This window comes from Cucurbita maxima, unplaced genomic scaffold (assembly GCF_002738345.1).
Source record: "Cucurbita maxima cultivar Rimu unplaced genomic scaffold, Cmax_1.0 Cma_Scf00048, whole genome shotgun sequence".
Lineage (NCBI taxonomy): Eukaryota > Viridiplantae > Streptophyta > Magnoliopsida > Cucurbitales > Cucurbitaceae > Cucurbita > Cucurbita maxima.
The window spans coordinates 67042-92846 of NW_019272064.1; the positions used below are offsets into that span (position 1 = coordinate 67042).

General features: G+C 35.8%; 4 protein-coding genes across 5 annotated transcripts; 3 read left to right on the top strand and 1 right to left on the bottom strand.

The window, feature by feature from the left end:
* Window positions 1–2286: 2286 nt before the first annotated feature.
* LOC111470997 (probable receptor-like serine/threonine-protein kinase At4g34500) lies at window positions 2287–6176 on the top strand. The gene is made up of 7 exons (XM_023116669.1): window positions 2287–3037; window positions 4243–4347; window positions 4434–4556; window positions 4662–4832; window positions 4915–5044; window positions 5201–5410; window positions 5818–6176. The coding sequence occupies exons 1-7, from the start codon at window positions 2475–2477 to the stop codon at window positions 5902–5904; spliced, it is 1389 nt and encodes a 462-aa protein (XP_022972437.1). The 5' UTR covers window positions 2287–2474; the 3' UTR covers window positions 5905–6176.
* Window positions 6177–8332: 2156 nt separating this feature from the next.
* On the top strand, window positions 8333–12802 carry LOC111470996 (cyclase-associated protein 1-like). 2 transcript variants are annotated; one of them, XM_023116667.1, is made up of 11 exons: window positions 8333–8797; window positions 9098–9266; window positions 9361–9425; window positions 9833–10121; window positions 10234–10390; window positions 10473–10582; window positions 10711–10766; window positions 10866–10922; window positions 11078–11221; window positions 11824–11927; window positions 12544–12802. In XM_023116667.1, exons 1-10 carry the CDS (start codon window positions 8522–8524, stop codon window positions 11908–11910), a joined length of 1410 nt encoding a protein of 469 aa, XP_022972435.1. In that variant the 5' UTR covers window positions 8333–8521; the 3' UTR covers window positions 11911–11927; window positions 12544–12802. The 2 variants fall into 2 exon arrangements, with proteins under 2 accessions (XP_022972435.1, XP_022972436.1); XM_023116668.1 differs by having other exon boundaries at window positions 12612–12802.
* Window positions 12803–14048: 1246 nt separating this feature from the next.
* On the top strand, window positions 14049–18130 carry LOC111471041 (guanine nucleotide-binding protein subunit beta-2). Its single transcript, XM_023116727.1, has 6 exons — window positions 14049–14384; window positions 14507–14601; window positions 15180–15604; window positions 16011–16368; window positions 16530–16643; window positions 17796–18130. The coding sequence occupies exons 1-6, from the start codon at window positions 14279–14281 to the stop codon at window positions 17829–17831; spliced, it is 1134 nt and encodes a 377-aa protein (XP_022972495.1). The 5' UTR covers window positions 14049–14278; the 3' UTR covers window positions 17832–18130.
* Window positions 18131–19102: 972 nt separating this feature from the next.
* Window positions 19103–25138, bottom strand: LOC111471040 (coatomer subunit gamma). The gene is made up of 18 exons (XM_023116726.1): window positions 24938–25138; window positions 24375–24472; window positions 24211–24261; window positions 23961–24074; window positions 23673–23873; window positions 23479–23580; window positions 22821–22928; window positions 22513–22746; window positions 22170–22420; window positions 21892–22063; window positions 21631–21786; window positions 21483–21533; window positions 21241–21381; window positions 20971–21168; window positions 20725–20856; window positions 20447–20620; window positions 19857–20096; window positions 19103–19533 (listed from the first exon to the last, which is right to left on the bottom strand). The coding sequence occupies exons 1-18, from the start codon at window positions 24981–24983 to the stop codon at window positions 19339–19341; spliced, it is 2664 nt and encodes an 887-aa protein (XP_022972494.1). The 5' UTR covers window positions 24984–25138; the 3' UTR covers window positions 19103–19338.
* Between the last annotated feature and the right edge of the window lie 667 nt (window positions 25139–25805).

Sequence of the window (25805 nt, forward strand, 5' to 3'; positions counted from 1 at the left end):
TCGAAAATGAGGTTAAAGTAAACTGACGGCATGAGGTAAAAAATCGATGTTAGGAAGAATCAGATAGAATCGACATGACGACAAATAATTAGTAGACCAAATAAACAACAAATCTTATTATTAACTAGGTCTTACCAAATTTGGCTCATTAATGGAACATTAACCAATATTTTATTTATTTAACCCCAAATTATTATTATTATTATTATTAAATAATACAGTAGGTGAGTTTCATAAAGGAATTAGGTAAAAGAGAAAATCGGGTGCGTTTGAAAAAAAAACATCTCGTTTTATTGCATTATTTTTCAAAACTACTAAGTTAGATGTCACAATCCATGACAGATTGTGTCATCGAGAAAGTCATTGAGGACAATGACTTTGAGCTTCGATTTCTCTTAAAAATTGTCTTAAGCGTGTTAAGATCACGACACTGCACGGTTAAAAATGTACGATCGTGACATTAGACACACATATTATGTAAAAAAAAAAAAAAAAAAAAAAAAACTATGAAATAGTTTGGTTCTTGAACTATTTTTTAGTCATTTTCCATTTGGNATGATTTTTTTTTTTTTTTTTTTTAAATGAGTGCCACTAGAACGTTCAGAAAAACTTATTTCTTATTTTGAGCGTTTACTATGTTCACTAGATAATATACTAAAAAATAAAAAAAAAACATACTCTAATGCGATCCACTTTTATTTTTTTATTTTTTTATTTTTTTATTTTTTTATTTTTAAAATTAAAAGTAAAAAAAATATATTGAATGTACCATACTTAAAAGTCAAAACGATGTTTGACCTCTACCGTACTTAAATATAACACGTCACATTGAAATTACGTTTGGCTTAAAATATCTAAATTATAAATTAATCTAAAGAAATATGAGAAATATATATATAAAATAATGTTTTGATGTGATTTAAATGGAGTAACAATAATGCTACCAAATAAGTTAGTTATATATAAATTTTAACAAATTCTTAAATTACCTCAAAATTAAATGTGCCCTTGCCCCACAAATTATTCTCCATCTTGCCTCACAAAGTCAACGAATCTATAATAATAGTCAACCTTTATTTATAAGATAAAGTTGATTAATAATAACTACAAAATTATTTATATAATTTTATTATTACAATATTATTGATTAAATTTCTTTTATTAATTGGGTGACAATGATTTTATTATTTAGATTGTCCCGATTAATTAAATTTTATATTTTTTTTATTAAAATAACTTTTTTTTAAACCGTTAAAAAAATAAAAATAATGAAGCAAATTTTTAGGATGAATAACTGTAATTATAATAAAAGAGAATCATAAGATTATGCTTTATTTTTGAAAATCCAACCATAGGTAACATCATTAGCATCTTTACTTTATACCATAGGGAATATATTTTTGTGATGGGCATTTTGGGAACAATCATTATTATTATTATTATATTTTTATAAAAGTTTAAGATAGGCAAAAATTCTACATACATTTGTTTTTTATTTATTTTTTTATTCAATTAAAAATTCATTTATCTTCCTTGAAAAAATAAAACAAAATAATTATTTTTTAATTGTAGTTTTACAAAATTTTAACTTATTAAATAATTATTTTAATCAGACTCATCAAAAATAATAAAAAATGTTTAATAATTCTATAAATTTTTTAAGTTTTTGTTTAATTTTAAGTGAGATCTTATATCGGTTGGGGAGAATAACGAATCACCTTAAAAATGCAGAAACTTCTTTCTAGTAGACTCGTTTCGAAAATTTTGAGGAAAAGTTCGAAAGGAAAAGCCCAAAGAACATAATATCTGCTAGCGAGGAGGCTGAGTACCGAAGGGAGCAAACATGAGGCGATGTATTAATAAGGACGGTCGTCCTTGAAGGGAAGTGGATTTTGTGGGTGTACCACATCGATTAGAGAAAAGAACGAATACGTGTGAGGATGTTGGGCTTCCAAGGAAGTGGATTGTGAGATCCCACATCGGTTAGAAAGAAGAACGAAATATTATTTATAAAAGTGTGACAACCTCTTTCTAACAGCAACGTTTTAAAAAGAAGTTAGTAATACTTAGTCACGCTTGGTCACGCTTAATAGGGTGGTCAATTCAGGTCCCATAGCCCTCCTTGTGGCCGTTGCCACCGTCGCTATTCAGTGGCAATTCCGTAATAATTCACTTTCTCGTACCCCAAAACTCAACAACGTTCCTTCTCTTTTAGCCTTCTCCTCTGTCACTTTTTTTTTTTTTTTTTTTTTTTTTTTTTTTTTTTTTTTTTTTTTTTTTTTTTTTTTTTTTTCTTTTTTCTTTTTGATCTTCATATCCGTTGAATCCTCATTTCACAATCTTTCAACTCCCTTCTTCTTCTTCTTCTTCTCCAAATTCATTTTTCCTGCAAATTTTCATATTTTTCTCAACAACCCACGTTCCATCTTCTCTTCTGCTGCTTGTTCTCATTTCACCTCGTTTCGCCGGGAACAATGGCGGTTTCCGGTAGCAATTCGACCCAGATTCATCCCTCCGACGAATCTTCCTCCAGTTCTTCCGAGAGTTCACTATCCAACTTGAAAGTCTACGCCGCGATCGGCATAATTACTGCATGTGTGATTGCAGCGTCTGCTCTGATCTTCCTCTGTATCCGTAAAAATAGGGACTCGAGGAAGCACAAAATGCGGGTGAAGCATAGTTCCGGATTAATTCCATTGTTCTCCAAGGAGATCGCCGAGATCAATGAGTCCGATCGGAGTGTGGATTGCGAGAAAGGGGAAGTCATTAGGGTTGAGAATAAGAAGGAAACTGAGTTCGAGACTGGAGTAGGTAAGAAGAGTCAAGAGAGCGACGTGTCCGGCGGCGGTCGAAGCGATGTGCCGGTGGAGGATCAGAACTTAGGGTGGGGACGGTGGTACACCTTGAAGGAACTCGAAATTGCCACCAATGGGTTTCTGGAAGAGAATGTTATTGGAGAAGGAGGCTACGGCATCGTGTACAGAGGCGTTTCGCCGGACGGCTCCGTCGTCGCCGTGAAGAATCTTCTTAACAACAAGTAAGTGAATCAACGACATTCGCTGTAAGCCATTTCAGAGAAACTCTGCATTGTATTTGGCAATTATTCGCTCTATAATTTACTCGAAAATGAAGAATTGCACGTCATTTTTGTACTTCTCAATTGTTTATTGCCATCTTGGTGGGTGGATAGTGGATTACAAAGATTCAACCATTTCATATTTGTTTATTGTATCTTGTTTTCAGGGAAAACTGTGTTGAATATCACTCTGTTTTGTTTATTAAATTCCCTGTTCTGCTGCTGTGTTCATGCTTTAGTCTTCATTTTTCTTCCATTTTTTAATTTCCCCATGAAATTCTTGCTTTGACTGAAGAAACTTGGATCCGAACTTATTGGTACTATGTCGGTAGTGGGCTTCCTTTGTCACTTTGTTCTTTACTGCATTGGTGAATTCTCATGAATTATCAGCAAATTTTTCTATTTCAAATCACACAACTTCACCATATCGCTTGTGATCGTTACTTTTTCTTTTCTTTTTCTTCCTGGTTATGGGTAGATTCTCTCTCAGAAACTAATATGGCCTACTTGATGGTGCTTGCTATATTTTAAGTTAATGTCTTAGGGCCGGTCTGGTAGGCAATCTAGAAACAAAAATTTGCATAATGTGATTCAATGAAAACAAAGTTGCATTTCATGTTTTACATATGTGTTCGGTAATAGATTCACGAATTGAATCCCAATTTAAACCATAAAACTAGTCGTAGTAGTTACCTATAACACCTAAATCCACATCTAGCAGATATTGTTCGCTTTAGCCCGTATCGCCGTCAACCTCATGGTTTTAAAACGCGTCTATTAGGGAAAGGTTTCCACACCCTTATAAGGAATGTTTCGTTCCCTTTTCAAACCAATGTGGGATCTCACATTACCACTAAACATTAGGCTGAATATAAACTATCCCTTATGATTATGTTTATGTTTAAAATTTTGTGTAATTGTTATTTTATAATATTATATAATACATACTTTAGTTTATTAAAAATGAATTGAGTTTATAGCATGAAATCATGCTATATTTGTATGATCTTTTTTTTAATATAATGTTTTTCATAATTTGCACTATTTGGATAACAGAATCGAGAACAGTTCTAAAAACATCCCCAGACAATGAATCGAATAGCAGAAAATAGAATGCAAATTGGCTACCAAACGTACCCTTCACTGTTTTCATAATTTTCTTACAGGGGTCAGGCAGAGAAAGAGTTCCAGGTTGAAGTAGAGGCCATTGGAAAAGTAAGGCACAAGAACTTGGTGGGTCTGATGGGTTATTGTGCAGAAGGAACACAGAGGTACATTGTTTTTTGAATTCCTTCAAAAGTTAACACGTGAGTCCAATAAAATAAACTTAACATCTGGGATTTTGTGGCCATTTTAGGATGCTTGTGTATGAATTTGTTGATAATGGCAACTTGGAGCAATGGTTACATGGTGATGTGGGGCCTGTTAGCCCTCTAACATGGGATATTAGGATGAAAATTGCCCTTGGAACAGCAAAGGGGTAAATTGTTTTACATTGACATAGAACATCTGGTCGTATTGGAAGTTGATTGTAAATATGTTTTGGTTGTGTTTTTTGTTGCTGATTGACTCATTTCAATAACAGTTTGGCGTATTTGCATGAGGGTTTAGAACCGAAAGTTGTGCACCGTGATATAAAATCTAGCAACATTCTCTTAGATAGAAAATGGAATGCGAAAGTGTCTGATTTTGGACTTGCGAAGCTCTTACAACCTGAAGCGAGCTACGTAACTACTCGTGTTATGGGGACCTTTGGGTATGTTTCTATGTTACTACATTCTATCCAGTTTTGCAACTTCAGTCATTCTGGTTTGCTGAGGTACTTTGTTGTGCTGTAGATATGTTTCACCTGAGTATGCAAGTACAGGCATGCTTAACGAGGGGAGCGATGTATATAGTTTCGGAGTTCTACTTATGGAGATAATTACTGGCCGAAGTCCAATTGACTATTCCAGGCCCCCAGGAGAGGTAAGACCATTACGCTTGCTCTCAGCACCATGTTAAGCGAAGTTTCTCCCATGTTTCATACCTAATTAAGTTTTCCAATTTAATTTACGATGATTCCTGTGTGCTAGAGAAAATAGGTTTTTATCTTGTTTAGGCATTTGGTGACTGTGTTTGCAGATGAACTTGGTGGACTGGTTTAAAGGAATGGTGGCAATTCGGCGTGGCGAAGAGGTTGTCGATCCGTTGATTGAGATTCCACCCCCTCCAAGAACTCTAAAGCGAATGTTGCTTGTTTGTCTACGCTGCATCGACTTGGATGCCAATAAAAGGCCAAAGATGGGGCAAATTGTTCATATGATAGAGGCAGACGACTTTCCTTATCGTTCGGTAAGCACTGTTGTCCACCTATACTCTTTAAATTATTTGACTTAAGATGTGCTGATTGTCATCCTAGTTCATCTACATCAGCTGTTCTATCTAACCCCTCATTTCCAAAGTTCCAATAAACCCAAAGAAGATAATGCTTTAAGTATCTGAATAAGTTATCGGCTCGTGTAAAATCTAATCGATTCAGTGACGAGTTATTTAGCTAGACCTTTCTGTATACAGTCCAGAAAGTTATCTTAAGGGAGAATATGATGGTTTCAATTGTCAATTTATGTAGGTTAGTTGTGTACTGGTGGAATATGAATGATATTCTATCATACTATTGCAAGCCTGATGTTCTCAGACATCAATCACTATTCCAGAACGTGTTCAAATAAGAGAGTGAATCTTTTTTTTTTTTTTTCCAGGAGCTTCGATCCGTGCGAGAGAAAGATAACCAGCCTTCTAGCTTAGACGTGCCGAGTAAACTTCCAATGAAGCATGCTGGTATATAGAGGACATGGAAGCAAGAAAGAGATGAACCTTATTGCTGCAAGAAAGAAGCCAGTTCTTCCAAGAGGTCAGATTATTTTGTACTATAATTTCTTCTCAATCAGTTTTCGAAAATCTAATACGAGGCAGCGCGGTGTATATCGATTATTTGCATAATGTTTGTGCTGTTGTATTGGTGTTTATGGTTCTCTACAAACTTAAGAAGTGAGCGTTTCTTTTGTATATAGGATGTCCTATTTTTTATATATGAAATTTGTAGGCTTCTTGCAATGATTCTCTATGCGTCTCTGTTTGTGAAATTTTGAAGTTTATTCAAGAACTCTTGGGTTCATTCCCATTCAATGTTGAACTTGTTCAACATTTAGTGAAAATCATTGCTTTGTATCATCAACTTCAACTTTGATTGGAGTGCTCGCTTTCTACTAGCTCAATACCTTTGATCTACGTATTAGATCTATGAAGGAACGCTAAAAGCGAAAATAGTTGTCTCGAGTCTATACTGACACTAGAGTGTGAATATATGATTTTGAATTGTCGCCTATTAGTTTAGTTAGCGTGACATGTCATCTTGAACCATAATAGTTCTTTGAGTCTATACTAATACTAGAGTGCGAATATATGATTTTGAATCGTCGCTTATTAGTTTGTGGTGTGTCATCGTGAACCATAATAGTTCTCCGAGTCTATACCGACACTAGCGAATGTATGATTTTGAATCGTCGCCTATTAGTTTAGTTAGCGTGGCATGTCGTCGTTAACCATAATAGTTCTCTAAGTCTATACCGACACTAGAGTGCGAATATATGATTTTGAATCGTCGCCCATTAGTTTAATTAGCGCGACATGTTATCGTGAACCATAATAATTCTTAGAGTCTATACGAGACTAGAGTGCAAATGTATGATTTTGAATCTTCGCCTATTAGTTTAGTTAGCGAGACATGTCGTCGTCAACCATAATAGTTCTCTGAGTCTATACCGACACTGGACTGCCCATATATGATTTTGAATCGTTGCTTATTAGTTAGTTTGCGTGGCATGTCGGGTTGCCTAGTTGATAGCTTCCACCAACAAAATCCACTTCTCAACAAACACAATGGGGCCATCATCTGCCACATTTCTACCCAATTTGTAAGGATTTTTAGGAGTTGGTTTGATGTTGTTTTCCCTCTAAAGTGGGAGATTTCATCATTGTTTAGCAGTCCTTGTTTGTTGTTTTCCCTCTTTCTTTCTCTCTTTGGCTACTTCACCAAACAAGTCTTTGTCCATCAAAACCAAGCTTCCCTCTATTTGTCATTTGCTTCATCTCACTTTTCTTGTGTTGGTTCATAAATATCCATCACCCAAATCCACCCTAATTTGCTCAGACATATGCACGTGCAATTTGTTTTATCCTAAACTCGACTTATGTATATGTTTTACCCAATCTTTCACATATAGGCTTTGATGATGTGAGGTCCCACATTGGTTGGAAAAGAGAACGAAACATTTCTTATAAAGGTGTGGGAACTTCTCTCTAGCAAACACGTTTTAAAATCGTGAGGCTGACGACAATACGTAATGGGCCAAAGCGAATAATATATGCTAGCGGTGAGTTTGGCTAGCGGTGAGTTTGGCTGTTACAAATGGTATCAAAGTCAGACATCGGGCGATGTGCCAGCGAAGATGCTGGGTGCTAAGGAGGGTGGATTGTGAGGTCCCACATTGCTTGGAGAGGAGAACGAAACATTTCTTATAAGAGTGTGGAAACCTCTTCCTAGTAGATGCGTTTTAAAACAGTGAGACAACGACGAAACTTAACACTAATAATACCTTCTAGGAGTGAGTTTGAGCCATTACATAGCACTATACGCAAATTTTACTTTTCAATAATCTTTTTTTTCGAAAAATTGCTATTAAGTTATTTTGACGTGAATCTAATGAATTATAAAGCACGAGTATGATATGAAATTGACGAGACTTCAAAGAAAATTAACCTTTGAGTTAGATTTTTGCTTAAATTTGTTACTTTTAAAAGATTCCGATCGAGTTGGTTACCTGAGCAATCCAAATACAGTTTACAACCCAATCTCGAGTTGGATTGGGTTGTCGGATTGTTTCTTTTTCAAAATTTTAAGAATATTATACTTATCTACAATAGAGGTTATATTAATAACTAAAATCTCATAAAACTTAAGTATCGTACGTTCATAAGTCATAATACATTACTAATATTGATTGTAAATATCAAATATTCTTAACCTTTATTCATACTTTTAAAAAATAAATAAATAAAAAGGAAGAAAAGGTTTTTTTAATCATGAATGAGACACGTGGCAAGCAATTATTAGAAATTGAGAATAATCGTGCTGAAAAAATTGAAAAATTGCCACGTGTAATTCTTCAAACTCCCGGAATTGCCCTTCTGAAACCAAAACGAACGACCCCGCGCAAAGTTGTAGTAACTCTTCATCATTGAAACCGCCAAAAAAGAAAATCAACGAAACAACAACAAAAAGCCGAAGCTAAAGCCTGGATTTCGATTCCGAATCATTGAAATCAAATAGTCATCTTCTTCATCTTCATTGCATTTCTCCGTGGATCTGATCTTAGATTGAGTTTTGCGGTTGCGGTTGCGGATATGGAGGAGAAATTGATTCAACGCCTTGAATCCGCCGTGTGCCGACTTGAGGTACTGTCCAACGGATTCTCCACTGGCAGTCGTTCGTTGGGAAGTGGCGACGATGCGGCGTCGGAGCCTTCGATTTTGGCTTTTGAGGATCTGATTAGGAATTGCGTTCGGAAGGTGTCCGATGCTGCTGAGAAGATAGGAGGTCAGGTCCTTGAGGTCACGAGGATTGTGGAAGAAGCTTTTTCCGTTGAGAAGGAGCTTCTTGTCACGATCAAACAAACGCAGGTAATCGGCTTTTTTTTTATGTTTTTTTTTTCCTGTTTGAACGACGATTTGATGAATTCGTTGATCGATGAGGTCGTTTATCCTGTATATTCGTTTCCGTGGATGTTTAATCGTGATTGGATGCTAAACGAATGAAACAAAAATTTGAGAATCTTCAAAATGTAATGTTAATTTACAAATGTTGGGAGTATTGCTCTCGTGTTAGTTGCTTGGGGAAGATAGCGTCTCTATCTCAAGTTTGCAATGTCTCTCGCTCAGAACGAATAGCTTTATTTGGTCGAATGTTTTCCTGTGTTGCAGAGACCTGATCTTGCCGGATTGGCTGGATTTTTCAAGCCACTGAACGAAGTTATTCTGAAGGCAAACGCATTGACAGCAGGGAGAAGATCTGAGTTTTTCAACCATTTGAAGACTGTTGCCGATGCTCTCTCGGCTTTAGCCTGGATTGCGTATACAGGAAAAGAGTGTGGTGTGAAGATGTTTTTAGTTGTTCCTTCTACGTTAGAAATGGAAATGTATAGTTTCACTCGAACCTTCTAATTCCCCGATTATACTTTTCGTAGGTATGAGCATGCCTGTAGCACATGTTGAGGAAACTTGGCAAACGGCTGAGTTCTACAGCAACAAGGTACACTCAACATGGCACATTAGTTGATATATTCATGATATAAGAAGGAACACTAACCAACCTATGTAAATATGTAAGAAAAATTTTCCTATGTAGCAATACAAACATGATCAAAATGGCTTTAGTAGGTGCTAGACTGAACCTTGTTTATGAATTTGTTATAATCTACAGACTTATTTTTATCATGTTTTCTCCATGGTTTGTCTGCCTTGTACTCTTAGCCAAACCATGATTCAACATAAAGAAATAGATGGGGGAAGAGGACAAATTTAAGAAGTGGATGTATCATTTGAAATTGATAGTCTTGATGCTTGTAGCTCTCTGTGAATTTATTATCTGTGCTAAGTAGCTGGACAAAGTATTTCCAAGGCTGTATTCATTCTTTGTTTTCCTAAATCCTAATCTAGATTCTCGTGGAGTTTAAAAACAAAGATCAAAACCATGTCGAGTGGGCCAGAGCTGTGAAGGAACTATTCTTGCCAGGTTTGAGGGATTATGTTAAAAGATTTTATCCTTTGGGACCAGTTTGGAATCCTGCTGGAAAAATGGCGAAAGCTCCTACCCCAAGTGCTCCTGCTCCTCCACCTCCCTCAGCTCCCCTCTTTAGCACTGAAACTTCTCAAGCGTCAACACGTCCAAAAGAAGGAATGGCTGCTGTGTTTCAAGAAATTAGCTCAGGAAAGTCTGTCACTGAAGGTACAATTGATTATGTTTACAGAATTATATTCTTTAGCAAAAGGGTCTATTGATTTGTATACCAATTATAGATATGCTGCCCTACTTTTTAGATGTTTTTGTTGCATTAAAGGTTTGAGAAAAGTTACTGATGATATGAAGACGAAAAACCGTGGAGACAGAACTGGTATTGTCAATACCAGTGAAATTGGTCAAAGAAATTTGCCTTCTTCGTCGAAGAAGTCAGTTGTCGCTCCCAACCCCAAGTTCGAGCTTCAAATGGGTCGGAAGTATGTCTGCTAATATTATCATCCCTACTGAAGAAAATGACATCCCTGTGATTCGAACACCTCATATCTTGCATCCTTGCAGGTGGGCCATTGAGAACCAAATCGGAAACAAAAATTTGGTTATATCAGAATGTGATGCAAAACAGTCGGTATACATGTATGGATGTAAAGATTCTGTGGTTCAGGTTCAAGGTGATTTCGTTACTTACTCTCTTCTCTCCCACCACTCATTTGACATCACTAGCATGATATTGCGCAGCCACTTCAAAATTGCTCTTGTTCCATGAGCAACTTACATCATCCCTAAAAACTATGTGCAGGAAAGGTCAATAACATAACAGTTGACAAATGCACTAAGTCAGGCGTTGTGTTCACTGTAAGTGTGAAATAAGCAATCCGCACACTATTTCAGTTCATTGAAGTCAAGCTCATAGGAACTAATCTAGACTCGTTTGTTTATGGCCAAAAATAACAGGATGTCGTGGCTGCATGTGAGATTGTAAACTGCAACGGCATTGAGATTCAATGCCAGGTATCTTTTTCCAACGATATGCTCCCATTTTGCATGGCCATATGATGATTTATTATACAAGGCGTAAAGCATATAGTTAAGGGAAACAAAATTATGATATCCGTAGTCAAATTATTTTAATATGTTTGTAATAAAGTAGTTTCTGGTTATTTTAGGGATCGGCTCCAACTATTTCGGTGGATAATACGGGTGGCTGTCAATTATATTTAAGTAACGATTCTCTGAAGTCTTCCATAACGACGGCCAAATCAAGTGAAATCAATGTTTTGGTGCGAGGAAATGATCCAGATGGTGATTGGGTACATCTCTATCTTGTGCATACGTTGTTGTGTGTATCTGTTTTTAATCAGATCTTCCTATTTCTTTTCCTTCATTTAGGCAAGTCGGCCTTAGTCGTTCATGTTCATAACGAAAGATAATGGTTTAAATTTCATTTGATAATACTTTTATTTCAACTGTTTACAAATTGGATCCTGAACACTGATTATTACGGTCTAAAGTCACCTTTTATGAAGGGATTTGCAAAGTGTTATTTTAAGGACTTTTGTTCATGTCCCCCCGTTAGGAATCACGGACTTCCACAATGGTATAATATTATCCATTTTGAGCTTTCTCCAAAAGTCGTCATACTAATGGAGATGTATTTATTACTTATAAACTTATGATCATTCCCTAAATTAGCCAATCTGGGACTCCCTCCCAACAATCCTCTCCTTGAACAAAGTACACTATTAAGTCTCCCCTTAATCGAGGCTTGACTCCTCTTGAGTCCTCGAACAAAGTACACCCTTTAGACATTTGAGGATGTGTTACTTAATTAATTGAACATGTGCGTAAGTTGGCACAGTAAAGAATTCATTCATATTCCTTTAGATGACTTCCATTGTTTGTATTCTCACAGGTGGAGCATGTTTTACCCCAGCAGTTCCTTCATGTACTTAAGGATGGTCGTATTGAAACAACACCAGTTTCTCACTCTGGTGCCTAATTCAGTTTAATTTTCTGGTGATCAACACATCTCTGAGCCTTTTAACTCTGCTTCATAAATCATTATAATTTTTTACAGTTGGTGCCTTTCTCTTATGAAATAATTGTTTGTATATGAATTTCGACGGCTACCAATAACTTGTTTTGAGTTTTTATTTTTTATTTTTTTATTTACTATTTATTTGTTATGAATGGCTGAGTTAATTTATACCTGCCTAAACTAATCTCTATTAGTATCTTATCATTCAACATTTTGGTTTTAGAGCATGTAGAATACGTATACAAGATTTTAGTGCCTCAGGAAGGTTGGTGACATTGGTGTTCTTTTGTTGTGCTTTTTATGTCGTGAATGAAATACTTTAATGTTTAGATTTTAGCACTTGAGTTACATGGTTAATTTAGAGTTTGATTTTATAGATTTCAAATTGATTGCTTGTATTCACACATTCTTGGTTTATGGCTGAAAATTTGTGTCTTGCTGTTTATTATCAAGCTATAATAAGATATATGGCAGTTTGTTAGCAATTCAGATTGATGTACCGTCAAAACTGACCTAATGTAGCATTAAGTTACATTGTTACAGCTGATTTTGTTTTGTTTGGTTAGATAATCTGAGCTTTTATCTTGATTTTAGGGATGGTGTATTTGAACCTATTATCTTAGTTTCAAGAATCATATTATGACGGGAAAGTTTGAATGTAGGCAATAAGAATGCAGAACTTGGGAGCATCCCAACTCGAAATGATCATGAAATGATCATTCATATGGTATTGTGAGGTTAGAAGTTTGGTATGACTCAATTATTTGATTTGTATTGTTTTGGTATAACTCTCATTATTTGATTTGTATTCTTAAACTTTGTTTGTTTTGTGAAAAGTTTCATTGTTTGGTTAGGTGGAAAGCTTCATTTTTGAAACGGCCATTTTCAAAACCATCAAGAAAATTATCTATATTAAGTTATCATTTTTATCAATTAATTGAAATTTGTTTAGAATTGGTTTATAATTTTTATTCCAATAATAGATTTGATATAACTATTATATGAATATTAGATTTAAATCAATTACTCCCTAGTTAGGGATGGTATTAAACCAATATTTATGATTTGGGGGTATTTTAGTCCTCTAATTTCAAGCTAAAATATTGCATTTTGACGTCATTTTTAAAATGTAAAATTAATTTTTAGCCCTATAAATATATCTAATGCCTTTTTATTATTAGAAGTAAAAAAGTTGTTGACGTGCAATTAAAAGGGCTAGCAATATGATTTTACAATAAAAAAAAAAAAATAAAGCAGAAAATAAACATCTTATTTTGCTACTTTTTATGTGCATTCTTTTTTGGTTGAATTTACTTTTCGCTAATAGTAAAATAGTCGTTTTTTTAACTAAGCCTCATTTGGATATTGCTTATTTATTTTATTACTTTTTGAAACGATCTCAAAATATTTTATTTGAAGTTTCTGTACAAATGAAGGTAATATTATATAATTTTTCTATATTTTTTTTAAAGATACAATTTTACGTAAAACATAGTTTTTCATTATAACTCAAATTTATCTGATCTTTTATTTCTTCGTCGAATAAATTAAAAAAAACTTATTTATTGAATTACTAGTCGACTATAGTTTTTAAGAAATTTTAATTATGCTTTATTTTTTTCCAAACAAAAATTGTTAAAATAGTTTAAAAAAAAATGGAAATGAATGAGACAACATAAAAAAAACATCATTTATAATACTATTCTAAAAATTAATCAGGTAAATTATTTGATAAATAATAATAATAATAACAACAATATTACACAAACCTTCTTAATGTTGGTCATTAAGTATTAAAATATATATATATATATATATATATATATTTGAATTAATTTAAAAGTTTAAACTTTAAGTTAAAAAAGGGAAAAATAAAAGGATGTTGTTGTATAACTTTGTCTGAAATAACATTTTGCGGCTAATTAATTGAACACAATTATAGTAATTAAAGTGGATTTAATTATTAGATTAGAGCCTGAATGGACCCCACATGACACGGTGTTTTACACGTATGGTTAGTGCAACACGTGGGACAGCGTGGGCCCCGCCCGCTTCAGTAGAAAAATAATTCTCCATTTTTTCGTCCCTTTTCCTCTTCCTCTCGATCGCCCCTAAAGTTTTCATTTGCTCTTCTTCTTCTTCTTCTTCTTCTTCAGAGACTATCATCAACCCTTCGCTTACTCCTGGACCTGTAAACCCTAGTTGTACCCTAGATTTTCGCTTCGATTTCCCCTCATTGTCCTGTTCAGTGCTCAGGACTTCTCTGAAGCTCGATTCGGGCGTGTGGATGGCGTTTCTTAGTTGAAAATTTTTGTTTTGAAGAAGCAAAATGTCTGTTTCCGAGCTTAAGGAGCGGCATGTGGCGGCTATTGAGACGGTCAACTCTCTCAAAGAGCGATTGAAGCAGAAGAGGCATTCGTTGCTCGACACTGATGGTGAGCTACTTCATCATCCTGGAGGTTTTTTCGTTCGGCGTTGTTTCTTTTTTCTTCTGATTGATGATTATATTGTTGTTAGTTGGTTTCGATCTCATCCGTTTTGGTGGTTGCTTCTGCAGTAGCTGGGTATGTGAGGTCTCTGGGGAAGAATCCCGTCTGTTTTGGAGCTACGGATCTCGTGTGCTGCAGGACTTTACAGGGTCATACTGGAAAGGTACGTTTTGTTGGTTATCTACGAGGACGACCGTGTTTCATTTCCTCTTCAAGGTTGCCTGTTTTAGAAATCCTCTTACCACGTTGTGAACAAGATCTGAAATCGTTGCTTTACTGTAGACGTATCTTGGAAGGTTGACTTTAAGACAATTTTGGATTATCTAGTTAAGAGGAATGGATTTGGTAGCGATTGCCTTATTAGTTCATTTATTACGTGTATGCTTTGCAAGAAATTTAATGATTTGACGTACAATCATACTTGTTGGTGGGAAGGATCTAAGGCAGTAGGGGAGGATAGGCCTATGAAATGATAAAAAGAAACTTTCTTCAAGAGATAGCTTACTCTGATTTATGCTACATTATATATGTTCTCTCAAGTCTGATGAAATTATTTTTCTCATTTTACTGGCACTCGACTCATTGTCTAGAATACAGACCCAAGATATTGAAAACTGTTCCTATTCTTGTAATGAAGTGTTTCTTATGCAATGGTCCTGCTCTCAAATATGTCTCTTTTTCTTTACAATTTAACCTTCATTCTCAATTGGGGTTGGAAAATAATTGTTGAAACTCCTGCAGGTGTATTCGTTGGATTGGACTTCAGAGAGGAATAGAATCGTTAGTGCTTCTCAAGATGGGCGTTTAATAGTGTGGAATGCGCTAACGAGCCAGAAGACTCATGCCATAAAACTACCTTGCCCTTGGGTCATGACCTGTGCTTTCTCTCCTTCTGGACAATCTGTAGCGGGTGGTGGTCTTGACAGTGTTTGTTCTATCTTCAACCTCAACTCTCCAACTGACAGAGATGGGAATCTGCAAGTGTCTAGAACGCTTAGCGGGCATAAAGGATACATTTCGTCATGTCAGTATGTTCCAGATGAGGATACTCACCTCATTACTGGTTCTGGGGATCAGACGTGTGTCTTATGGGATATTACTACAGGGCTTCGAACCTCTGTTTTTGGAGGTGAATTTCAGTCAGGGCATGCAGCAGATGTATTGAGGTATAACTGATTTTGAAACTTAATTTTGAGGGTTTTTATTCACATAACATCCTTAAGGAGTTGGTTTAGAGATGAATCTAGTTCATTGGAGTTCCATTGTCTGGGCTCATTCTTTTTTGATTGGATTGTCAGGGCTCATTCTTTTTTGATTGGATTGTCAGGGCTCATTCTTTTTTGATTGGATTGTCAGGGCTCATTATGATATAAAGTTCCGATATGAATATGCAATTTTTTTCATTAACTTGTTTACTTGCTTATATTACATTTTCCCTTCTGTAAGCCCTTCTGATTTACGGTGTAAAGATGGATGCTTGTAATTGTCCAATGCTAATTCAGGGATATTTTTATTTTATTTATTCATGTTGCTTTTGCAGATGTTTGACTAATTTGTTTTTCTGCATGTTAGTGTATCTATTAGTGGATCCAATTCCAGAACATTTATTTCTGGTTCTTGTGACGCAACTGCTCGTCTGTGGGACACTCGGGTAGCTAGTCGAGCAGTGCAGACATTTCATGGGCATGAAGGGGATGTTAATGCAGTGAAGTTCTTTTCAGATGGTAACCGATTTGGGACAGGTTCTGATGATGGAACTTGCAGATTATTTGACATCAGAACTGGGCATGAACTCCAAGTTTACCATCAGCTGCACAGTGATAATACCAACTCACACGTAACCTCCATTGCATTCTCTATATCTGGAAGACTTTTGTTTGCTGGATACAAAAATGGTGATTGCTATGTGTGGGACACCTTACTTGCAAAGGTATTTCATCTTGTTCAAATTAAGTTGATTAAGACAAAGCTGTTGTCTAATAATTTTCTATAGCATACTTTGAGTAGGAAAAAATCCTTTGTATATTACTTTATCTTTTAACAGGATATCTAATTGGGTGAAATGACACCTATTAATTTTTGTGACTGCAGATGGTTTTGAACTTGGGAACACTTCAGAACTCACATGAAGGGCGAATTAGTTGCTTGGGCTTGTCTGCTGATGGAAGTGCTTTATGTACAGGTAGTTGGGATTCAAACCTGAAGGTTAGTGTATTTGTGAACCTGGAATTCCTACTTCATTTTGACTTGCTCCTGCTTCCTACTTTCTCTTGATTGGTAGGACCCTTGATATTGCTTAAGCATCGAAAAGTGATGAATAAGTTCTGATAGGGTGGTAGGGATACATGATCATCTTCTTTTTGTAGTTAAATAATATAATGTCATTCACGAAATCTTGCCCTAGAGATTGTTTGAAAAAATGTCTTAAAATAATAATCCAATTTTCTTTTCTTTGACATCTTTGTTTTGCAAATTGATTGGGATAATTTCTCATCTTGTCAATTTAAACCTTAATTTCCCTCAAGTGGTGCAACTAACACCTCCTCAAATTAAAATAAAAAGTTACTCAAATCAACCAATAAGTCTAACAAAATTCAGCAAACAAAACCCAAAGATGAAGCCAAAGAAGCATAAACGAAACCACAAAAATACTCGAACCTAGCAACAAATTCAAGTACATCAAAAAGTTCTCAAACTAAACAATAAAATGTCCAAATCAAGTTAAACAGTATATTATCAATATTTCTTACTTAACTTAAGGCTAGGATTTGATTTGATGAAATTTAAAATTTAAGGATAAATTTGACTAGCTAAACTCAAGGATATGGGTGAAAAATGAATTATTCTCCAATTGTCTTAAGATAAGAACCACGATCAGTGATCCATAAAGACTCATGTTGTATATATCTAGACCTTTATTAAAGAACTTGTGATTTTGAATTGACGAACAATTTGGTTGCTTTATAAGAACAGCTATTATCATTTTATGAAAGAAAAAATAAACAAATCAAAGACTGATCTAAACATGTTTTCACTGAACTTTTGTTCTAAAAAGCATATAAATATTCTGAAAACTGCTCCTAAACAAGCTTTGAAGCTCTTAATTTTTGACTTTCCACCGAGAATGAGAAAAAACTGTCTTTGGGGATGAAAACTTATTTCTTTGTTCTTGCGTCCATTCCTTTTCGAAGCTTTAAACTACATTTTAGTGTTTATATATTGTGGCATTGGAATTACATTTCTTGGTGATTGTAAGCAATTTGACTCTTGCTGATGATTGATGAATGATAATTGTTACGCATAGATTATGGATAATATGTAGCTATAATTTTCTTTTGTTTTTTTTTTTGTATGTAGATATGGGCTTTCGGAGGTCATCGGAAGGTAACTTAAGCATGGGGAGAGGTTAAAGGGGGTGCATTTTCTGTAGTGGCTTCAGTTTGACTGCAAGGCCTGTGTTTAGTGTCTGCATGCAAATGCATTGTTCTTGCTTGTTGAAATCCTTCAAATTCTTGGGAAGTATTCCAGTCTTTGCCTTGTAAGTTGTAGTAACCCCCTCTAGAAAGATGTCCTATCTGAACATTCTGAATGATTACTGAAAAATGGTGGAAAAAAAAAATGGCTTTCATGAGCTAGAGAGTTGGTTTTGTTACATGCTGTCTTGTTTTACTATGATAATAATATAATTGAATGGTGTGGTTATTAAATGTAACATTGTGTCTTGTCTATGATTTTGTTGCTTTATGTAACTTGAAAATGAGCTTCAGAAGTTCATGCCTAATTACATTTTAACTTTTTGCTGTTATACCTTCTCATTTGATAAATTTAGATGGTAGTAGACCTTGTAACTTGGTTGAGATGTTAGATGAGTTTAATTTCCATGGGAGGAAAAGTTTCTAATTTCTTCTTCTAAAACTATGTTGGATTATGATTTCGTTGTTAGTTTTCTGTTTTTGAAATTTATACGTACTTTTAATTGTAAAACTTACTCTTTTGAACTTTATGTGAGTTCGACCTGTCAACTTCTTCCTCATCTTGTGTAGCTCGGATTTCATCTTTGTTTTCTTCTGCTCGTCTTCTTCTGCATATCGACGATTTTCGGTTTCTGTTGGGATTTGATTTCTATGGTTTCTTCTTCAGTATCTTCTCCTTCCCCTTCGTGTAAAACCAAATTGACTTCATTCACTTCTTTGTTTTTAAGCTTTACATTTAATTTTAAAATAATAATAAATATGTTTTTTTCCTCATCAGCAAGTTATAAATTCTAAAATTATTAATATATACACATATATATATATAATTCTAATATAACAAAAAGTTTTAAAAATGATAAAAAAAAAATGTTGAACAGTACAGAAAAGAAATGAGATTATGATTGAAATGTTGAGTTTGAAAACTAACCAAACAAGAACAAAAAAGTGTACTATAAAAATTTAAGCCAAACATGTTCTTAGAATGCAAGCAATTCAAAGGTTTCAAGGCTGGGGGGGGTTCATACGACTACTCATCCATTGCAACCCAACCCAACTCAATCGGCAAAATCTTACCCCATGAATTCCAACGTTGACATATCAGTCTTTTTTCCAGCTGGGGTAGGTCGGGTTGGGTAGAGATGAGACAGGATGGGATTTTCCGAATAGCGGGGCAGGACGAGGAAACCATTCTCAACAAAGTTAACAATTAAAACAGGGATGAACAAAATAGAGACTCAAACTAACACAACAAACTCACCCCAATTTATGTCGCCTATGTCCCGAATGAAGTGAAGTTTGGCTCAAACTTCCAACAAGATTCTTTCTACAAGATTTGACTGTTTATGTAGCCTATATCCCAAACCTGTGACCTAATTTCTTTTCTCACAAACAAAAATCAATAAAATTTAAATTCCTTACAATTCCGATTAGCCACAGGCAACTATCTCATGGATGGCATCACTCACATCTTCATCATCTGATCTAGCGGCCAGTTTCATCGCAACCTCTCTTGAAGAATCGATTCCAAACGATAATCGCACAAGTACCTTCACATCGCCATAGTACACGCCAGATAATAGGCAGGTGTGTGATCTTGAGTTGCTTGGGACAACCTCAGTACCCTGAAAGAGAGAGCAAACATTACTTGAATGGGAAGACCAATGATTCAGGAAAGAGTTGCTAATCCATGAATCAAGTATATCTAAACTGCATAAAAACACAGATTTTTGAGACCCAACTCACAAACCACAAATCTACCAACCATAAATAAGTAAAGACAACACAAATTCAAGCCTTCAAATCTCGAAATACGATGCGACTAAAGACTACAAAAAATCAAGCTTTGAATCTCAGACGACACAAATATAAGCCTTTCCTAAGATCGTACACGTCAAACATTTCCTTCCCTTGATGATTATCCAGCATGATAACATAACAAACTAACCTCACAGGGCTGCATGCCGAGAAGATTTATGACAGCACCTACAGCTTCAGCCAAACTCTCCCTAGCCCCAAGTCCGTATTCGTCAACTCGCTCGCAATCTGGACCCAAGCTTTCCCAGGCATTTTTAAAATTAGAGACCCCTACTTTCAACATGTAATCAGCTGCAACAACCTCCAGATCCTCCAGCTGATATTCATCCTCTACACCATCTTCTTCAGCCTCACCAGTGCTGGGGTCAACCTAGTATAACCAAAGAAGTGCAATACAAAATCAAAATCAAGCATTTGGATGCTCGGCAATGAACTTTTCGTAGTACATTACAAGCTTATATGAGAAATGAACAGAATCCTCACCAATTTTAGCTCATTAATATGGTTAGGCCAAATTCATGAGATATTCTGTTAGACGTGGACCCATGACTAACTCTACAATTGAATTATAAATATTCAGTTCCTCACTCTGACCCATATAAGTCTACAATTATACGGAGCCAATATGTGCTGATATCGAAGTATGGTGCTTGCAAACTCAATTATTAATACTTCTCATCCAATTCACCATCCTTATTTAATAAGTTTTTTCCGAATTACCTCTTTAACAATAAATCTCAACATGTTTGAAAATTTCCCAACAGCGGGGATCCCTTCAGGCTTCTCAAATGCCACAAAGGTTTGTCCAGGTGAATCATAGGGAAGTGATCTGAGAGGCTTGGATATCACTTCAGTGAATTCCTCTGCTTCAGACGCATCAACAACAACAGTGACCTGGCCAGAAGGCAGAAATGATTATTACAAATCTGAATGCAATTTAACCAAGAAAAAATAATAATAAAATAAATGTAGACAATTTTCCTTGAATTGGTCAATACATTTTCAAGTAGTTGCTCTGGAATTGTATTCGTGCAGTTGTACTGAAACACAACATGGCTGTTAAAAATATGCTTAACAACATTAACTGCATATTCCGTTTCTGCTTCCGTAAGCTCCACAGGTGTTGAAGACTGAGAAGTTCGATACCATCAAAATGTCAACATTGAAGAAGTATTATTGAAAATATATATACATAAGTAGCACAACACATCACCATGCATGATTAAGAATAGTAATAACAGAACCTTGAAAAGCTTCCCAAAGTCGGCAAATTCTGGAATCGAGGAAAGTAGCTTTTCATATGTATCAACAGTGGATGTTGGGCCAATTGGAGGAGCACCGAGCCCAGCTGGCTTTTTACCTGGGGCTTTCTTCTCAGCAAGTGGCTGAGACTTGATTTCCTTGGGCACGGAATTAATGTTAAAAGGCTCCTCAGAAGACACCTGCATCCATAAGCAGAACACATGAATAATGGTCTCGGTGGTACTTGATATACTCACTAAAAAATTTCTTACATAATTCTTCAAACTTGTTTCTAGATTGATCAGTGGGACATCCAGAGACCCAAAAAGAAAGTCAGTGGCATCCTTCTCAGTTTTAGTAGCTGTATCGTCACCTTCAAGTGTTTTTAAGTATAGGGTGGCCCTATCTCGAACCTGCCCAAGAAATCAACATACAGTTTGACGAACCATATATATAAGCAAGACATCAAATTTAAATAACTCCAAATTTTTAAAATAATATAGCCATAAGATACCTCATCATCATTGTCAAAGAGACATCGTCTCAACAGAACAAATATTCGAGGCTGTAATGGAGAGAGGTAAAAACAACATCATTAGTTGAGTGATAAGAATGACAAATAAAGTTCATCGTACTTACAAGAAAGAGAAGGGAATTTGTACCTTTAAAGATTCAACTGCAACACCAAATCTTGCCAATGTGCTCACAGCACTGGCACGAACCGTTGCATTTTCAAGATGTACTCGGTTGTATATGTATCGTATGTATTTACTAGGATCAGAGGTTTTGGGTCCCTCAATTCCCAGAAAGTGAAGGATCTGATATTATGGGAAATAAAACAAATTATAAAGGCCATATAGAACATGAAGGCAAGGCGAATTAGAGCAAATAGCTGCTGGAATAATGTAAAAATGTATACTAACCTGTGTCGATAGATAGGTGAATTCACAATCTTCAATAAACTCACACAAGTGAAGCAACCCACTCTCTTTTGCATCAGGAATATCTCTTATAAGAATAACAATTGAATCCACGATAGCTTTTTTATAATCAAAGCCCCCTTCTTCTCTGAGAATGTTGCTAAGGAAATTCATCCTGAAAAAGTGACAAAATGTGTCCTGGACTTACAATCCCAATATATATTGCCTAAAAGGATGCAACATATAAATATTGAATAATAAAAAATTCTGTAAGAACTCACAGAGATCTATACTTCAATGGGAACTTCAAACATAAAGATTTAATAGCTTCTATCACGACAATTTTAAATTCATCTGCAATATCTGACATAAAGTTTGTGATCTGCTTCATTAGACGGTCCACACTTGATTCGTTTCCTGTTTTTAGAAGTGTTGTTATTGCAAGAGTTGCAATGCTTCTGTTTTGATCAGAAATCAAGCTCTCCATGTCAATATTGCAGTTAGTGACAGCCATTGGATGATTCATTGCCACCTGCAAGATTTTCAAATATATTTTCCAAATATCAAAAGAAAATTTAAAAGAGAGAGAATAATCTTAAAAAAAGAAATAGTGGTAGATATAACCTTATTCAAAGTGCGGACAGCAGCAAATCTCAGCACTGGCTTTGAGGAGCTTAAAAACAGCTGAAGAACAGTAATGGCTGGAGTCAATTCTCTGCTTGTTACACCATGCAGCTCAGTGATTGCTTTGGCAGCTTCAAAGATCACCATCTCTGCTTTGTGGCGCAGACAACCCTCAAGAAAATCATAGAAGGGCCGGTCACCAGTTTGAGTACTGGTAGCTGATTCACGAATAACCTATTTGAACAACACTCCATAAGAAAACAAACAAGCTAAGACCTGTCATGTATATGAACCAGGAAATTACATACCTGACTGGTATAGCGAATCAAGAGGCATTGAGCCAATGGAGACCGAACAGTACCCCTTGTTAGGCTAGTGACCAGTTTGCTAACAGCTAGACGATCATTTTGACGTATCTGCAAAGAAAAAATTATAGTTTCTTTAGATTGAATAAACATAATCTTTCTTTTAGAAGAGAAATGGAACCCAGTGATATCGAAAGGAACAAAAAAGGGCGGGTGATGGAAGATACGAAGTGTCACACTAGGGAAAAGTGGGTCCAAAAAAGTACTTCAGGAAGAGTAGTTATAAAAAGCTTTAGAGACAGTAACAAAATGCCCAATCTCTAAGAATAAGTGGCAGGCAACAATCACAAGCTATGAACACTAGTTGGAATAATAAATTAACATTTTAATTTGGTTCACATACAATAGGAATAAGCAGACAAAACAAACCTGAATAATCAAAGTAAGAGCAAATGTGCATGTTTAAGAAAATAACAATACAACATCTAACCTTTATCAGGATTTGATTTCACAAATTAAGTCAGTTAAAATAGACACAACACCTAACCTTTTAAATTTCAATATAAAGCAGCCATTAAAATTACATAGTTCAGCTCAATAACCTTCCCCAGCATTCAGCATAACACCAAAAAATGTGACACAAAAGGATAATCTAACATACTTGATGAAGCAATGCAAGAGCGTGAAATTGAACAAGCGCTGCCCTTGACTGAACAGCTTCCTGAACCTCATTACTCCATCGCTTGACAATTTCTGGATTTGTCTGTGATTTAAAAGATGCAAAGGGAGAGAGTAAGAAAAAATGACAGAAAAAACTGCTCAAAGATGCATATTATTATTTACAATAATGAATACCTGGAGCAAATGAATACCACTAACTAAGGCGGCACTAGCTACCACAGGATTCTTATCTACAATTGCTTGTTTCAGATACCTCTCGATCTGGGTGAGAAGGGTTCCATCTGTAATCCGACAGAGGACACGAATGGAATTTGCCCGATACATATCAGTCTTACTATTCATATCCTTCATTAGGGAGCTAGTCACAATAATAACCTTAAAGAAAATGAAATTAAATGTGTTAGTTCATAATTTTGAACGTATAACTCCAAAAATTAAAGTTAACCTGATTGTGGTGTTAACCTCATCAGCAGATGGAGAAATCTCCTTTATCATCAAATAAACCATTCTCCTCAACCCTATATCTCTTGACTGGAAAAGCTTTGTGACAGCAAAGAAAACTTCGGTGGCTTCAATCTATTAAAAACATTGTTGTACATCGTCAACATTGTCAACATTTGAACAGAACATGCATACATACATCAGCCAAGGCCATGCGTGGAAAATGCATTGACTAATACTAATGCTTTGACGGTGGACTATTAAACTTGACCTTTGTGAAGTTTTCACCCTGATTCAGAAGGTACAGAAGCTTCGTGATGACCTAAAAATAAGACATGCACCAGGCAGAAAATATTAATTATAGAACAATTGGGTGCGCAAGAGGGAAGTTAAAGGAGAGCTGTTTCAAATAATTCCCTAGTACAAAGGCCACACCTGAGAGCATCTTCTTGGATCTAATTGAGGATCATTAAAAACCCTAGCTTCCTGAAGAACAGCACCCTTCTCAATCCCCAAAAACGGAGAATACTCAGCTGTAAATGCAAAAAACCGGAGTTAACATCATACGTCCTTGTGCTGATACAGCATAGTAATCCGGAAACAGGATACAAGACCCAAATGACAGCACTATCCCATCCAGTCATCAAATTAACAAAACCACAACAAAAATTGCAAATGCACTTATCAATATCGTAATTAAGGCAGCAGCCACATTACAGACTGCATCCAAACATCTCAACTTGAAAACCTAAACCAAATTGGAACAAAAATAAATCGAAGATAAGAATCTTGCCGAGTTCAAAACAGAGCACGACAACACAATACATCAAGAAGTACTGCCAAACAACGAAGTCAAGTAGATCTACCATCCAAAAAACTGATCCAGCCTCCCGGAACGTGAACTCGAGGAATTAACCAATATTGAAGTGAGAAGAGAAGAAATTGAGTAACTATGAGGTAAATGGAAGGGAATTTGAGGGAGTGAAAGAAGACATTACCTTCGTCATCGCGGTCGTCGTCCTTCTTGATGAGAGGCTGAGCCATGGGCGATGTATTTGAATCTGAGAGATCTAGAGACGACCAGCAAAGCTTTCCTTACTGCCTGCGAACAAAGGAAAAACCAGAGAAATGCTGAAGTTTGTGCGATTTTGTGAAGGGCTTTGGCTTTGGTCGGAGAAGAAAGAGAAACCGAGAGAAAGTGCTCATCAGAAATTACAATATAGGATGGGCCCTTCTTCAACTAACGAGATGCAAAATATGGACCCTTTTTCAACTAATGAGATGCAATATGGGCCTTTCTTCAACTACGAGATGCAACATGGGCCTGGCCCATAGTATGGGCCCATCTTCAACTAACGAGATGCAATATGGGTCTGGCCCATTGTATGGGCCCTTTTCAACTACGAGATGCAATATGGGCCTGGCCCATATATGAGCCATTTTTCAAATTACAAAATACGATACGGGCCCTTCTTCAACTAACGAGATGCAATATGGGCCTAGCCCATAATATGAGCCCTTTTCAACTAACGATGCAATATGGGCCCTTCTTCTACTAACAAGATGCAATATGAGCCTGGTCCATAGTATGCTGCACTGCCTTGATGCAATATGGGCCTGGCCCATAGTATGCTGTACTGTCTCAATGCAATATGGGCCTGGCCCATAGTATGCTGTACTGCCTTGAGCATCTTACCGCCGTAGACTCCGCCCCGCAGGGTGGTTTGCTCTTATGCTATTCCTGCTATAATGCTTCTTTGAATTGAGATCATTCATCTATCCAAATAGTCATAACTCTATGCAATAGTTAAGATCTTCAAAGGTCCCATTGAAGATACGAGTATCGTATCTCTTAAAGACCTCCAT

Bases quoted from the DNA above. Each gene is read 5' to 3' on its own strand.
- LOC111470997 (XM_023116669.1), top strand. From the start codon at position 2,475: ATGGCGGTTTCCGGTAGCAATTCGACCCAGATTCATCCCTCCGACGAA. The intron at 4,833-4,914 runs GTATGTTTCTAT...GTTGTGCTGTAG, and splicing joins CGTGTTATGGGGACCTTTGG to ATATGTTTCACCTGAGTATG. The intron at 5,411-5,817 runs GTAAGCACTGTT...TTTTTTTTCCAG, and splicing joins ACGACTTTCCTTATCGTTCG to GAGCTTCGATCCGTGCGAGA.
- LOC111470996 (XM_023116667.1), top strand. From the start codon at position 8,522: ATGGAGGAGAAATTGATTCAACGCCTTGAATCCGCCGTGTGCCGACTT. The intron at 9,267-9,360 runs GTGTGAAGATGT...TACTTTTCGTAG, and splicing joins GTATACAGGAAAAGAGTGTG to GTATGAGCATGCCTGTAGCA. The intron at 10,767-10,865 runs GTAAGTGTGAAA...CAAAAATAACAG, and splicing joins AGTCAGGCGTTGTGTTCACT to GATGTCGTGGCTGCATGTGA.
- LOC111471041 (XM_023116727.1), top strand. From the start codon at position 14,279: ATGTCTGTTTCCGAGCTTAAGGAGCGGCATGTGGCGGCTATTGAGACG. The intron at 16,369-16,529 runs GTATTTCATCTT...TTGTGACTGCAG, and splicing joins GGGACACCTTACTTGCAAAG to ATGGTTTTGAACTTGGGAAC. The intron at 16,644-17,795 runs GTTAGTGTATTT...TTTTGTATGTAG, and splicing joins GTTGGGATTCAAACCTGAAG to ATATGGGCTTTCGGAGGTCA.
- LOC111471040 (XM_023116726.1), bottom strand. From the start codon at position 24,983: ATGGCTCAGCCTCTCATCAAGAAGGACGACGACCGCGATGACGAAG. The intron at 21,534-21,630 runs GTACAAATTCCC...TCTCCATTACAG, and splicing joins TTGCAGTTGAATCTTTAAAG to CCTCGAATATTTGTTCTGTT. The intron at 21,382-21,482 runs GTATCTTATGGC...TTTCTTGGGCAG, and splicing joins TCTTTGACAATGATGATGAG to GTTCGAGATAGGGCCACCCT.